Here is a 15,913-nt window from a genome sequence, read left to right as displayed (position 1 = left end):
CTCGATCCCACCCGTCCCTACCTGCCTGCCCTACGTACATACCCTACCAGCTAGCCAGCCAGCCACACTGGTGATCTTTTCTGCGAAAATCGGCGCTCTAAAGAAAATAAGGACAGACGTAATAAAACGAAGGGGGAACCAAATATAATACCAATCAATACCGGGGAAACATTAGAGAGACCCTTTTTGAGCATTCACAACCCACCACACACCCACACACACACACACACCTACACACCTACTACACAACTACTGCTTCATACTACTACTACTACTACTACTACTACTACTACTACTATCACCATACTGCATACTATTTACTACTATCTTACTGTATACACCCCCCCTCCCTTCATTACTATTCTCTATCTTTGCATACCTTGTCCCTTTTTTTGCCTGCTGGCTATCATCATCATCAACCTTTATCCCCGTTGTTCCCTGCTCCGTCTGTCACGCTGGCTGTACCGGTTCTTCTCCCCTCGCTGTGCAAATCCGCCCCGTTTCCTCCCACCACCACAACCTCTTCACCCACAACCTTTACCACCAACCCCCCAGCCCAACCCCAATCAACCGGAATCACGGAGGCAACCACAGACCACCGCTACTCCTTCCACAGCAGTCTAACCAACTTCTGGAAGCAACACGCTCACAACACGGCGGCGGCGGCGACAGCAGCAGCAGCAGCAACAGCAGCAACCACAACAACAACAGGAGCAGCAGCACCGACGCCGACCAGCCCTCTGATTAAAATGTCAGAGGACTCACGCGGTCGCATACAAGATCCCCGAATAATTACCCGTTCTACCCGAAAACCTTCCCCCGGCCTGGCTGCAAGGATCAAGATGCTTGAGGCAGACGCTGAGAAACGTAACTCGAATAGGGACCGTTTATCTCCTTCTCCCTCACCTCACAGGAAACTCCTACCCGACCTGGTGCAATCTGCTCCTACCCCGTCTCCCGTCACAACCTCATCAAACGGTATGTCTCTACCTCTACAAAAGGAATTGCCCCCTACTCCTATCGAGGAGGAGGAGGACGAATACACCCACCAACAAGAGGGGGAACACCACCACCAACACCAACAACAGGAGAATGGAGGGGCAACAGAGGAAGAAGTTATTGAGCAAGAAGACCACGAGCACGACATTCCGGAAGAACCGAGTGAAGGCGGTGGCGGTGTCATTGATGAGTACGAAGAAACCCCCCCAGCCGTGCCTCCAAAGGAGGAGGACCCTTTCGTCCAAATGACCTCCCCCGTGCGGGAGCGTCCCGACACATCCCACTCCATCCTGACGGAGGAAATCAAAACACCGTCGACGGCCCGCTTCACGGACGACACGACGGACCCGCCCAGCAGCGGCAGCATCTACGGGCACTCGAGCTCGTCGTCAACCTCGCTATCACGACGGGCCTCCGTGTTCTCCCTATCCCGCGTATCGTTCTCCGCACAACTGTCACGCCTCACCTCGCTCTCGCTCCCGTTATCGTCCGATATCTCGTCGCGGATTAGGCAGTTGCCCACGGCCGGAGAAGCTTGCAACGCGCTTATCGGTGCGGGCGATCAGATCACTCGATGGATCGACACTGCCAAGAAGGTTCTCCGCGGGCTCGACGCGGAGGATGATGTGGAGTGGGCTGCACAGGGGCGTGAGTCACTGAATAGCGTAGATGGTGCTGTCAGCAAGTTCTCGGGTCTTATCAATGTGTACGTTGAGCTCATTGAGGAGCTGCGGCAGAGGGAAGACATCAATTCTGTAAAGGAGACCCTGATGGAAATCTTGAAAAGTATGGATGTTGTATTGGATGGATGGAAGGAGGTCAAGGAGATTTTGAAGGGCGTAAAGGACCAAGTCGAGACGGCCATGGAGTGGACAGAGCTGTGGACAATGATCCTCCAGGATATCCAAGCCGAGCTCGATGCATGCCAGACGATCGTGTTTGAGGAAGAGGAGAAGCGCCACCGGAGTTTGATGGAGGACGGATCACTGGTTGGCGGGGTGGACCTAGACACCCTGCAAACCATTATAGAAGACGCGCCAAATTCCTCGCAGGCAAAGGTAGTCGTTAAACTCGAAGACAGCTCCCTCCTGGGGTTGATCGCTCGGATGCAACCGTTGAGAGTCAGTTTAGATTTCCTCCCCATGAGGCTTCAGAGTTTCCAGGCAAGAGCCGAAGAAATATTCCCCAGCGCGTGTGAAGATTTGATGTCACGACGATGCACCCTTGAAAAGAAGTGGACAAAGCTCAATTCGGATGTAGAAGGGTTGAAGAAAGAGCTAGGAGAAGACAAGTGGGTTGCGTTATTCCGAAACGCGGGCAAGCAGACTGCATCTATGATCGGGAGCGTCGAGCGAAGTCTGGCAAAACTTCGAGATGCCGTGACCGTCTGGGAAGAAAGCGGCGGCCGGATCGATGAAGGCCTAGTTTCCAGGATGCAGAACTACGAGGCTAAAAAGGTGCATTACGGTATGTATCTGTGGCTACGCGGCCTAAGTCTTGGTAGGATACTGATATCGATGGAACAAACAGGCAGCGCGATCGACCGGGCCTTGGGGCTTATTAGTAAAGGTGTCCGTGATCGTATTACTGTCAATGGCGAGATTATTAGGCTCGAGACGGCGATGCGAACGCGGTGGAAGAACCTTGAAGCTTCAATGGCAGATATGGAACAAGACCTGAACGAACTGCAGCTGGACTCCCAGACTCTCCGTGACTCAATGTCGACGATCACCTCATTGGACGTTCGCTCGTACAACAGCTCTGGAATGATCACTCCCGGCAGCTCGCCGGCAAGCTCAGTCATCATGGCCACTTCCCCAACAACCCTCGAGCGTAAACGGTCACCCATATCTGGAAGCAGACGGATGAGCCATTCAACAAGCCCTGGCGACAGGAGTTCCACGAGCGGTATCCCGAAGAAATCGCCGCACTCTCGTCTTTTGTCGACTGGAGGTTCATCACTGGCTCCCATCTCGACTGGGATGGTTAGGACAACGTCTGCACCCTCGAATCAGACGACGCCCTCAAGGGATAGTCCGAGGAAGTCGTCAGTTGGCTCCTCATCTAGTGCTAAGAAATTTGATGGTAGACCTCGATGGAACACATCCACTAATATTAGTGATGGCCTCTATGGTCAAAGCTATAAGCCTCTTAGTCTTGCTACCCCCGCATCTCCAAAGACGCCTCGCTCTACCTCCTCCCAGGGCAACCACACACGTATTCCCATGCCGAGCCCATTGAGCCAGGCAAATGGGTCAAACCCCGGGTCACCAAGCTATCACCATAGACTCTCGTCGTCCATTACATCTATGGGTCGCCGGGCTAGTGCTGGTATCCGAAAGAGCCCAAGCCCTGCTCCAAGGACTGGATACCCGCCACAGCAGCAGCAGCAGCCCACATCAGGTAGGCCTGAGTTGCGAAGACGGACTAGCGCAAGTCAGCTTCGCTACCAGTCTAACCGTCAATCACAATCCACGACTAACTCCCCTAAGACTGCTCAATTCAACAACGAATATCAAGATGAGGAAGAGCAGCAAGAGGAGCCGAGGGAGCAGAAGAGGTCATCTAGACCAGCGAGTGCGATGGCTAGCAGCGCACTCGGCTACTTGAGGGGTAACAGGATGAGCATGTTGCCAAGACCTACGACACCGAATGGCAGGCCTACTGGTGGCGGGGATGGTATTGGTGCCCACGGAAGCGCCGGTCTGTCTGGAAGAAACAGTGTTGCGGGAAGTACCGATTCAAGAGGGAAGAGGATGAGCATGCCACCTGTATCGAAAGGATGGGGGTATGATGGAAGGCCAAAGTGGAAGCATTAAACGGGTAGAATAGAGAGAGGGGGCTTACTTTTCTGTTGTTCTGGACAGATGAAGGAAAGAGACAGTTTGTATTTTTTTTGACTTGATACCCTTTTTTATTAACCGAGGAGGGGGAATGAACCGACCTACCTTGTGGATTGGTGTGGTGGTTTCTCATTCGCTTTTCGCCTACTACTCTTTCCTTTCTTCTGTATTTTGTTTCTTTGGAGGATTATTACTAAGATAAACATTAGCCCTGTCAGCACATCACCCGTATTCCTTCTATTCTATCTTCTTTTTCCTTTTTTTTTTTACTGTTTGTAGCGTCATAGTTAGTGCTGGTTGAGCTCAAGCATTGTGAGAATAGTTTTCTTGATTTTTTCTCTGCGGTCATTGTCTTTTTGTGTTGTATTTGCAGTATCATGAGCGTCTGATTTTTTTTTTGCTTGTTTCCGTTCCCACCTTTTTCTGTCCTTTCTCTTACTTTACCTGCGAGATTGGTTTCGCAAAAGATGTTGATGTGCAATTGGTTTTTTTGTGGGGCGGGGGGATGGCGGGGGGGTTATTAGGCGTTTTTTCAATTTTTCAATTTCTTTTTTTTTCCCTTTCCCTTTTTTTCCCCTTTCATTTTCAATCTTGGGGTCGGAGGAGAGTGCGAATTGACACCTTTTTTTTTTTCTCTTACCGCTCTGTCTGTCCAGTTTACTCTTACTCACTTTTATTTTGGAAACTTTTGTCTTTCCCTCTCCCCCCCCCCTCTCACTCTCTTCTCTCTCTCTCTCTCTCTCTCTCTCTCTCTCTCTCTCTCTCTCTCTCTTTCTGTTCTGGTGCGCCGGTAGTGTAGAAGTGAATGCATCATCAGGATTTGAAGGTTCTCCTCTCTCTTCTCTGTGCGCTGTACTCGGTAGATGGATATATAGGCGGTTTCAACCGCTTTCTCTTTTCTTTTCTCTCCCGTTGCTATAGGGGTGCGAGTGATATTGTGTGACGGATTGATATGGTATGCGTAATCATAATGGGTTATATGTAATGAGTTTCCTTTATTGGCTGGAGTGCGGTGGGGCCGATGTGAGGAAGGCCTAGTTAGGGGAAGTGGTGCGTGGTGCTGGGTACATAGCTGGCGGAATATAGAACCCACCTTTGGTGACTTGCTGCTTGATGTGCTTTGTCGTGAAGATTAAGCCCCTGGTCTCCTCCATAGGCCGAAATCTGCCAAGATCTGCTAACACCATGAATATTACAAGTAGTTACTAGCATGCTCAGGGAGGTCGGCTGTCACTTCAAAAGAATACGTGGTGAGTCCCTAAAGGATTTGTAGATTAGAGAAATATTTTTCCTCAAAAGTCTTGGCTCACAGATAATCACTCGGTTTATCGAGCCCAAGACGAGACTGTCTTTTTTTTCTTTCTTGTTTAATTCATTAATTGTATAAAGACGAGACTGTCCCACTTGATTGCTCGATTAATGGCTTATTAATTTTGTAGAGACCGTCCCCCTTTCACCTCACAAGGCAAGATAAAGGGCCATGTACTGTATTTTTAGCCGTCGCGTTCCCGGGGGCAGGGAGCTTTAATTACAACTACATGTATGTATCGTGTCTGAACGCCGGTGGCTTAATTGGTGCCACCAGTCGCCGCCATTGTATGTTCTCCCGCTCGCCCTTTATTTGGTAGTAGGTACTTGTTTTTATAGGAAGGGGAGCGGGCTGGGGGATAGATAGATCCTAGTCATACCCCCTGAATGGTTGGTGTTATGATATTTGATAGTTGGGTTCAATCCAAAGCGGAAAAGGAGAAAAGAGAAAATGTATAATGAGCGGTATCGGCCTCCAACCTAGAGACTTTGGTTTGTGCATTTTACGTTGGCAATACAAAGCTGAAGTAGGCGTGTTCTAAATTTTGGCACGAGAGAGTCCCCATCAAATTTGACCAATCTGGATGATCGTGCACGTGTACATACATCACAAGAGATTTATAAATCGGGGAATCGATGCCCTATTTAATAGTTTGTCCTTGGCTCGAGGGCTTTGTGAGTCTAATTATTGACTCCTAGGGCCAACGCAAAAGGCATGGAAAGTTCTCAGAGTCCGAGCGTCTGCCGGTCTTTTAATGCTAATCACTGGAAAGATTCCTAATCCTACTAATTGACCGTGTTTCAGTTCTGGCTAAGTGGGGTTCCGTATTGTAGGGGGGCTTGCAGATCTCTAGTATCGGCGAGAGCTTCCCATGCGGTGTAAAGAAGGGTTTCTGTGATTAAACGTTTCTTCCTCTAATCCTTACCCACCTACAAACAGCTGCACCGACCTAGCCAAAAAGCGCACCGATAACCGCCCCCAGGTCTGTTGATATACGTATGTATGCAAGGCCGGCCCACTCCTTGTCGCTATACATCCTACATACTAGCCAGGCCGCCTAGAAGGTCAAGGATTCTTTAAGGCTCCTTATACCGGCAGTCAATATCTCGCTGATCAGTAGAACCCGCAATATTCTTTTTTACACTCATTCTCGCCGCAGCGCTGTCGGCGCGTGGCTACCGCCAACCACTCTCAGCATACCAAAGAATATGCAGTAGATAGGTATCCCACGGCCCTAGAGATACTGAACCGGTCTGGGTGTGGATTGTCTCTGTGCGGGGGCGGTCTCCGGGTTGCCGGACGCACTCCAGATGTAAAGACTAGACTGCGCGATCGATGTTCTCCGGTGCGGGAATGCTGGTTTGTTAGTCCGGACGTCTGTCTAAACTGCGTGTACGGTCGCTAGTTGCGCCCGGTGATTCTATCGGAGACTTCTAGCAACGATTTATCAAAGAGTTTTGGCAGTGCCTCCAGTCTGGAGTGACGAGTGAATCATTGAGTATCACTCGTTCCTGGTCTGGGACTAGCTATCTTGGCGCTAGTGTTTTAAAACCAGTGGGGCCAATAAAAGCACTCATAAAATTCCTGCACACACGATCATTGAATCAGCCCATCGTTTAGCGCCGGGAGTTTAAAACCTCCCCAATAGGGATCTACAACATGTAGGTTGTCTTTTACTACGATAAGGTGAAAATAGCCTATTAAATAGTAAGTAAGCGCGGGGGTGCACAGCGTGCAGGGAACTTCCTTGCGCGCATTAGTAGCAGTTTCATAAATCCCGTAGGAGAAAGATCGAAGCTGTGCAGAGAGAGAGAGAAAGTTACCGAGTTGTATCTCCACTCACTCTGCTCGCTCACCGGCCAGGACTCTCCACATCTCGGCAATTTATGTCACCGCGGCACTGCGGGTGTTGCCGAGGGTATCTCAGGGACCGATTAGTACAGAGCTAACTTCTATCCGCTCCAACAACGCGGCGCAATTCTTCCCCTCCCCCCACTATAAGAACCCACGTCTCCAGCCCTCAAAGTGCTCTCTATACTCTCATACTATCTTCTCTCCATACCCATAATGTCCAACATAACACTCATCGGCGCGGGCACCATCGGCCTCTCCTTCTGCGCCCTCCACCTAACACACCACCCAACGAGCAAGATCATAATCCATGACCCGCGCCCCGATCTCGCCGCCCACATCCGCGCCCTCCTCCCTGGCTACCTTCTCACCCTCTCTGTCGACGCTCTCCTCGCGTCCGGCCAGCTCCGCACCGCACCAACCCTTGAGGAGGCCATCACCCCCGAAACCGACATCGTCCAAGAACAGGGCCCCGAGAACCCCGCCTTCAAGACGGCGCTCTGGCCACGTGTGGAAGCGCTCGCCAGCGATGCTTGTCTCCTGTGGACATCGACCTCGGGGATCCCCGCAAGCGTACAGAGCGTCGACATGAAGGACCCCGGACGCCTCTGTGTGGTCCATCCATTCAACCCGCCGCACATCATGCCCCTGATTGAGGTTGTGCCGTCGCCGCTGACGTCTGAGGCGCTGGTGCAGAAGGCCGTGGACTACTTTGAGGGTATACAGTATAAGCCGGTGGTGCTCCGGAAGGAGTGTAAAGGGTTTGTGCTGAACCGGCTGGCGTTTGCGCTGCTGAGGGAGGCGTGCCATCTGGTGCGCGAGGGCGTCACGGATGTGAAGGGGATTGACGAGATTGTTGAGAACTCGCTGGGGATTAGGTGGAGTATTAAGGGCCCGTTTGCGTCATACCATGATGGTGGCGGGAAGGGTGGGTTGGGCGCATTTGTGGCAAATCTGGAGGGGACGATTCAGAATTGTTGGGATGATGCGGGGACCTTGGGGATGCAAGATGAGATGCTAGGAGGTGGCGGAAAGTGGAAAGATGAAGTTGTGAGGCAGACAATGGAGGCCTATGGAGAGGTGAAGGAGCAGAATTTTGTTGTAAGAGATAGGGTGTCGAGAGATGTGATTAAGACTATCAGGGAGGGGAAGGCGAAGACAGATTAGCTAGGCCTCTTTGTATAATCTTTTATAAAACTGGATTTTATATATCTTATAAGAGCAAATGTCTTTATTTCGTTCTTTGGTGATTTCTCGGGTGCATCAACAATGAGTCCAAACCACATACATTGTAGCTGTGAATCAAGTTAGTTCTCAATAAAAACAGTTGATTTACAATTGAATACTCACCTGAAATATTTGACCCATTCCGGGTATGAAACAATCTTGCTCCAGCACGTAGCACTCGTCATAATATCACACTCAATCACAAAAACTCACTCGGCTCAACCATCCATAACAACGACCTCCCTCTCCCTCCCACCTCCCTCTCCCACCTCCCCCCAACTCCACTTCTCTCCTCCTACCGCCTCGCCCCCTCATGACCATACAGCCGAGTAGCTTTTCGAACATCCCTCAATTCCCCGGTCGGGTTAATCTCCACTAGGACAGTTCAGAGATAACAGTCCTAGCGACCGGAGAGAAGGCCGACCCTGTCACGTGATTTGTCATTCGAGACTTTGTTTCGGATTTCGGGCGGAGTGGTGCCGGCGTGAGGGGTAATGAGCGTGTTCTATCTAGCGGTATGCACCGCTAAAAGAAGAGAGTTTTGGGGGATAAATGACGTTGCGTTTAAGTGGAGTTGATGAGGGTAACCCTAACCCTTGAGAGTCATAGATGAGTGCAGAGAATTCGTCAGTTTAGGTAGTAAAGTCCGGTGTGGAGAGTTACTTAGAGGGATATAAAACTATCGTTTGATAAATGGGCGTATATTTTCCATTGAGGCCGAATTCATCCAAAGTAGGTTAACGGCGGGGACGAGTGATAGTTTATGACCTAAATGCCTTTTTTTTATCGGCCGATGAGGACCGGCTCTTTGTTTGCTTGTTGTAGGTGTTTTCAAGGTGTAGAATAACATATACTCTTAACAGTGCCATCTTTACTTTGACGAATCTGGTCTTATATAGCAACCTTCCAGAATAAATCAAATCGTTCCTGAAAGTACGCTACACGCGCTTCCCGGTCCAGTAGGACAAAGTATGTCTTGAGGGGCACAGCAGAAGAAAGAGGTGCCACATATGCCACATGGCTTTTATAATACTATATATGTGGAAACCTTAATTTCTACCGTAGATCATCCACAGCTGCGGCCCCTTCCCATTCCACCATTCTAGCGCTACAACAACCTGATAATATACCGCTCGCATGCTCGAGCAATTTTTAAGATAGGAAACACACGGCCTAGCTATAGGGCTAGATCTGACTGACTCATACTCATCGGTATCTAGGAATTGGGGTGGTGTTCCATGGTCCCGGGGCTCACTTGGTACGCCTCGAAACGATTCTTATATCTGGTACAAGCAACTTGAGTCCCTGACGTGAATTTAGATGCTAAGATATTCGATATCTCTATACGCTAAGATTTGCATCTTCTACCTGGAAAGAAGTGTGGACCAATTGAAGTGTATGCTCACATCATATCACATCTCTTTCCGCTTGAAAACATCTAAAGATGCGTAGATCTAGAAGTCTAGTCTCTGGGATTTCTTTCCGCTTGAATTTCATAGGGGTGAGGTTCTTGATTTGGATGATACGCTAACCTTCCCGCGGATTATAATGCACTGAGAACCTACAAGATATAACCAGGTTAAGATTTTGACTCATAGGTTTGCCATATCTGCATCGGACGATCTTAACGCAAAGCCCTAAATTAACGAATTGATCAAGGTACCTTAAGACTAGCTAGGCCGGAGTGGCTAGCTGAATATCGAATTGATGGTACGTGTTAATAGGGGGTAACTAAATTTCCTAGGACTGTCCTGGTTTCTGGAGGATAAAATATATGATTGTGGCTTTGATTTTAGGATACCAATTGTAACTGTCGATAGGGTTGGCTTGGAGCCAATCGCTAACCCGCACTCTGAGGTACCCTTCACCTTCACCCTCTCCTGGTATTTATAGTGTGTACTTTACACATCACTACATGTACGTATATATATACGATGATCATAACCCCTCTCAACTCAACCCCCACTTCTACCCCCTCCTTTCCCGGTCCAAATTTGCTCATTATATCAACTGACGTTTCAAACACAGCTCTGCGGCGGGTTTGGTCTGGTTGTTATCCTGCACTCCTCCTTTCATAGGTTGTGGGATTTTAGGAGCACATATTCGAGTTACCTCCAAGAAGTATGGCGCGAGAAAGCATGGGGGTGGGTGTGTCAACTTCAGAGGAACTCTTTTTGTATGGGAACTGGAGAAAATTCCACCGTTGAGCTAGGCGCTAGTACCATTATGAGAGTAGATCTCCCAATTTCTATATAGATTGATTGACTACAAACGCCGAAGTTTACACACCTACCCACCATAGATTCTCGAGCCATAGTGCCTGATAAAACATTGACATGACTCGTGTAACCTCGGGTATGTGTGGCGTTAAACGTTCGGATATTTACCAAGTGGCACACAACGTTTAGTATTTTAGAGACACTTGGCATTTGTCTCATCTAGGGTCGGCCTTATTGAAAACAAGCCTTATCTAACTTGTTTTAGTTCTGCAGGTTTTCGAAAACCGAATTTGGGACGCTACCAATGTTCAAGATTGGCATGAACACTCCCAAGGGACGCACATGCGTATTGGAGGGGGAAATGAATTCTCCCCACCTAATGAAAACAAAGAAAACAATACGATGACCGACATCTCTGTGATACAATTCTCCAGAGGTAAAAGAGAGAAAATTGGCAAAAAAAAAAAAAAAAAAAAACTCCTTAAATGTGCTGCAACCTTTATGCTAATACCCTCGCAATCTTGCGACCTGCCATGACGTGATCAACAACGCCCATAAACATCACAATAACATTGATTATATCCAGGGCAACTTCAATTGCAAGAACACACAGCTAAGTCAGTTTCTAGCTAACCAGGATCATGGTTTGGAGCAGGGAATTGCTTCTAGACTTACAAAACATTGGACTCGCCAAAGATAATATGCCACATATACTCCATGATTCTCCCGCTGGTTGCATTATCCAGGGGTGTGGTTAAAATCCAATTCCGGTACTGCTCATATTCGGCCTTGGTCCGCGCTAGTATTCGGTCTCTACTAACAGCAAATTGCGCGCAACATGCAGCACCCACAGTCTCTGGGACTGGAGGACTCGTAGAAGAATTTCCAAACATGGCTTTCCATGCGATGCTATAGTCGTGCTCCGCTGTTCTATCTGCGTCTGTATTCCGGAACGGCTGTATTTCATCCGGGCAACCCGGAATCCAATTGCATCGTAGGTTAACATAACCCCTCTGCAGAACTGTGTCGAGACGAAGTTTTTGAAGCGATACAACATTAGAGTAGCCTTTGGCATCGGTATGCCATGCTTTTGGGTAGCCATCTTTATGAGAGTGGACAAAGGCGCTGACTAGAGGGAGGTTATCGTAGAAGTCAATTATATACGACAAATAAACCATAGCCTCATTTCCCTTATTCTTTGGAGGTTGTAACCTGGCGGTAGGATCATCAACTTTATATATTACTGGTTCCCAACTATCGATCGCCAAGCGTGAGTTTAAGGATTGCGAATATATGGAGTGGAACGGAAGCCTACTATGCAAGCTCATGGACCCATTCTGTGTTCTCTTTTTGGAGCTTTGCCATTACGACGGCATTCTTCGTTGGTGCCCAAACATTCTTTTGTGCGGTCTCTGGCGGCGGTGGTTCCTTGAGGACCTCGTTTTTATCCCCCGGAGGAGAAGCTGGAGCTGGCTCAGCGACCTTGACGATTTCGCCGCCTGAAAGCGTAGTATGAAAGAAAGCGCTTGAGATCCCCAGGTACCAAATATGACCGAAAGGTAAAGAAAAAAAGGTGAGTCCAAGTAGTGCAGAAGCCCAACGGTTTCGTAACTTTGGTAGAGGAATCATTTTTAAGATCGATAGATCGGTGTTGAACGGAGGAAAAATGGATTTCATTGTTAGTAATATAATAAAGAATGGCATTACGCGACAAGGCTCCTGTTTTATGAGGGGTCATATTGCGAGACTAATTAAAAACAATGCAGCGCTTGCTACCAGGTGTCGGGACCCGGCATCACGACGAAACAGGGATCTCTTTCAATACCTAAGAAAAAGCTGTGGGATTAATATTAGTTGGATGTGGGCTTCTGAGACATCGATCTTGATTAGTAATCATACGTTGTGGCTGGTGCCTTGCGATTTGCGGTATCACGTATCTCTTGATTGGAGGAGCCGTAGCCTTCGAGATGCTAACATGAGAAAAAAAAAGATATTCTTACAGGCCGTACCCAAGGGAGTTGTCCCAAAACGTATAATTGATGCTGTGTTGGAGACTCATATAATAATATTTGGATGTTGGTCTGAGATATTATGCTATGGCCAGTGCCCTCTGATACTACGTATAACAAGCATGATACAATTTAATATCACTGTTATCTCCTTCTTGCTCAATTAAAGTTATACTTAGGTTAACTAAATGCAATTCTGATCCCGTGGATTAGTATACACCATGTCGTATCCACTTCATGCAGCACGGGCATCGGACCTTCAATTCGAGATACCAAAAGGTATAGCAGGTATGGTGCGCCCACGCTTAAAGGTAGCGGATCGCGACGAAATGTCAATGGCTTATAACTTTGTGACGAAAAATCGTAAAAAAAAAGCGTAATGATAGTTCTATCATTGCAGAATTTTAATATCTGTCTGGGTTGTAAAGCCTTAGGAAGTTGAAATTGTGTATTTTTTTATGTAAAATGCGCCAAGACTGAACAAAGTGGAACAGTATTATACCCATTTAACCCCAGAAAAGCAAACCTGACTGATCCGTAGCAGTAATGCAGCAGAATGGCTAGAAATGGGCCCTCTTATTGGCCCATGAGGCCCTATTGCAGCCACAATTGTTCCACTTCCGTATGCCGCCATATCACCTTTAAGAGTGTGCGCACCATACGGTGATCAAGACCCACTAAAGAAACACATTTATAGAAATACTAGTGCTTGCTGGTCCAAGGTTTAGATTCTCTTTCTAATCGAACAATTACAAATACTTTATCGGCTTCACAAACATGCCCATATGCAGCGGCAAAAAGCAAGTTTGGGAATTTACTATTCCAAATAAGTAATTACGTAAGCTTAAGAGGTTGCCTACAGTTATTCTTCAGGGCGAAAGCCCTGCTAGATATCACTCACCCCATGGGTACTCTCCACAAATTTCTCAAGCTTTCAAATCAACGCTGATTGTCATTCACTTTTAACAACCCATGAAAACCCTTTGGGTACAATTTCTTTACCTCAATAAGCTGTTTTGGAATATAATGTCTCAAAAGAGTAAAACGCGGCACTCGGGTCTAGTACTGGCAACAATCTCTGGCTCGTTAGCCAGACCCTAGGCCTGGGAGGTTTGCTACTATGCGAGATTGAGGCTGGGGGGATTTCGAAACAGCAAGTTAATAATCCTAGCCGCTGAAGTTGATAGCATGCACATGGATGCATGCACACCACGGGGAAACTCTTGTTCCTATTAAAATTGCATGACAATGGATCCTGGTTTTATTGTGTTGAGTAGTTACTTATAAATATTACTCGCCCATCCCTCAGTCACTTATATGACCAGTGCTTAAACCTTCAAGGCTTTCCCTCCCTTTGTTATTTTTGCACCTTTATTAAGAGTTGTATTGTACTGCATTTGCAGCTTGGGCATCCTTTTACCTCATCCAAAAGCATGTTTCTCACCAAGCACTGCTTCTCAGCAGTATCAATATCATTGACCCTTCTTTTCCTCCTCCCATCTCTAATCACTGCAGAAAACTGTAGCTCACTCCCCCTCGCAATTCCAATAACAAATGTCACTCTCAGCTCCACCGGCTATACCAGGCGTGGGATCGCCGCATCACTAGGCACGCCCGCCCAAGACTTCTCAGTGCGCACCTCTACCAGTCTTAACAGCACCGTCTTCACCACATCTACAAATTGCGTCGACAGCTCCACCAGCACCGAGAACCGCTGCATCATGGTCAAGGGTGGTGTCTACGACCGTGACAACTCAAATACTTGGTCTGGGCCCATGACGAAGCAGGAGTTTCTCAAAGTGGCCGCTGCAGCCACTCTTAAGGGCGTCGATATTACACTGGGCGAGGACACGTTCGAAATTGACGGCGTGACGCTGACAAGCTTGCCGATTGGTGTGGAGGGTGGTACGGATATATATAGGCACGAGCACTCTTGGGCTCGCCGTGAACTCGAGTCTAGTAGATGCGATGGTGGACGCGGGCGATATCCCGTCAAGGATGTGGGGAATGGATTATGGCTGGATGGGTGGGCGCAACGTCGGATACGTGGGCAGATGGAGAGCTGGTGTTGGGAGGGTATGATAAGGCTAGGGTAAAGGATGATAAGCTGTCATGTACTCGCAGGCGTTTCCGGAGAATCTGGAAGACTCAGATGGGTGTGCACTGATTGTGTACATCACGGGCATCACGATGAAGAATAGTACGGATAGTCCGGATCTGATGGAGTCGAAGGGGGATTCTTTGAGGTGGGTGAAAATCCGGTTGCTGGGATCATTGGCTTTGCTTGGCAGGAAGTAGTTGGGGGGAATTAATGGCTAATGGGAATTATAAGGCATGCATATCACCCGACTATGACTTGATGACGATGCCCTACGATTTGTTTACAGTGTTCAACAGCGCAATGGACGGCGTCTACGTTAACCGTACCACCGATGATTTCTACCTCTGGGGTTTCGAATCCGACAAAGCAAACGGGTAAGTCTCAATCTCAATATCAGTGTCCAAAAACCTATACAATACACAAACCACTAACCTATCCTTAGCTACGATGGCTATATGGAGATCAAATTCTCTACGGGCCTGACCGTTACAATCCCCAACCACCAGTTGATTCTCCCCTACCGCGACTACGACAAGAACGGCAAGCCTTACATCAAAAACGCCAAACAAAACGTTCTCATGATCAACAGCCCACAACAGGTAAACGAAAACGATCTCCCGCTCCTTGGCCTCCCATTCCTCTCCTCGGCATACCTCGTCGTCGACCCCGACCAGGGCAGGTTCCTACTCGGTGAATCCCAGCGCTCGACAACCTCCGACCTCGTCGCCGGCTCCCTCGACCTCTGTCCCGCCAATGCCGAATCCACCCCCACAGGGATCATCGATAGCCCCGCATCCACATCCACGAGCTCTAACTCACCGTTAGTAACAAATTCGACCTCCTCCTCTTTATCCTCGGCCGCGGTCATTGGCGGTAGTATCGGCGGCGTTGCCGCTGTGGCGATCATTGGCATCCTCGCATTTGTGTTTTGGAGGCGCTCAAAGAAGCAGAAGATGGCCGAGGTGGAGAGGAGCGGCGCGACCGCCGGCGAGACGATGCATATGATGAGTGTGCCATCGGAGCTCGACGGCAGCTCAACCTCCGGGAGTATGCATGTGGCGGGTGCGGGAGGGATTGTGGAACACTATAAGCCGCCGGCGGTGTCGTATGAGCTGCCGGGGACGATACACGAGCCTGTGTATGAGGCCGACTCGGGCCCGGTGTACTACACAGAGCAACCACAGCAGCAGCAGCACGCGAATTGAGCGGCGCCGCTTACACTATCCTTTATTTCCTTTTTTTGGGTGTATATATTTTGGAGCGTGAATACTTGTAGGTATGGAAGTACAGTATATACATGTAGGTTGTGGGAAGCTTGATTTGCTATTGGGATGTATAGTACAGAGGCAGAGGAC

General features: G+C 48.5%; 5 protein-coding genes across 5 annotated transcripts; 4 read left to right on the top strand and 1 right to left on the bottom strand.

Annotated features, from left to right (window-relative positions):
- Positions 1 to 842: 842 nt before the first annotated feature.
- LAJ45_00160 (uncharacterized protein) lies at positions 843 to 3,818 on the top strand (the record flags this gene model as incomplete). Its single annotated transcript, XM_046109762.1, has 2 exons — positions 843 to 2,466; positions 2,530 to 3,818. 2 exons carry the CDS (start codon positions 843 to 845, stop codon positions 3,816 to 3,818), a joined length of 2,913 nt encoding a protein of 970 aa, XP_045976455.1.
- A 3,400-nt stretch (positions 3,819 to 7,218) lies between these two features.
- Positions 7,219 to 8,169, top strand: LAJ45_00159 (uncharacterized protein; the record flags this gene model as incomplete). The annotated part of the gene is made up of 1 exon (XM_046109761.1): positions 7,219 to 8,169. The coding sequence occupies one exon, from the start codon at positions 7,219 to 7,221 to the stop codon at positions 8,167 to 8,169; it is 951 nt and encodes a 316-aa protein (XP_045976454.1).
- A 2,821-nt stretch (positions 8,170 to 10,990) lies between these two features.
- Positions 10,991 to 12,077, bottom strand: LAJ45_00158 (uncharacterized protein; the record flags this gene model as incomplete). Its single annotated transcript, XM_046109760.1, has 3 exons — positions 10,991 to 11,039; positions 11,124 to 11,702; positions 11,764 to 12,077. 3 exons carry the CDS (start codon positions 12,075 to 12,077, stop codon positions 10,991 to 10,993), a joined length of 942 nt encoding a protein of 313 aa, XP_045976453.1.
- Positions 12,078 to 13,890: 1,813 nt separating this feature from the next.
- Positions 13,891 to 14,553, top strand: LAJ45_00157 (uncharacterized protein; the record flags this gene model as incomplete). The annotated part of the gene is made up of 1 exon (XM_046109759.1): positions 13,891 to 14,553. The coding sequence occupies one exon, from the start codon at positions 13,891 to 13,893 to the stop codon at positions 14,551 to 14,553; it is 663 nt and encodes a 220-aa protein (XP_045976452.1).
- Positions 14,554 to 14,822: 269 nt separating this feature from the next.
- Positions 14,823 to 15,763, top strand: LAJ45_00156 (uncharacterized protein; the record flags this gene model as incomplete). Its single annotated transcript, XM_046109758.1, has 2 exons — positions 14,823 to 14,932; positions 15,001 to 15,763. 2 exons carry the CDS (start codon positions 14,823 to 14,825, stop codon positions 15,761 to 15,763), a joined length of 873 nt encoding a protein of 290 aa, XP_045976451.1.
- Positions 15,764 to 15,913: the final 150 nt, after the last annotated feature.

This window comes from Morchella importuna (assembly GCF_003444635.1).
Source record: "Morchella importuna strain M04M26 chromosome Unknown Morimp01GS001, whole genome shotgun sequence".
Lineage (NCBI taxonomy): Eukaryota > Fungi > Ascomycota > Pezizomycetes > Pezizales > Morchellaceae > Morchella > Morchella importuna.
The sequence above is the reverse complement of the archived record's forward strand: the minus strand, read 5'-3'. Positions and strand labels throughout refer to the sequence as shown.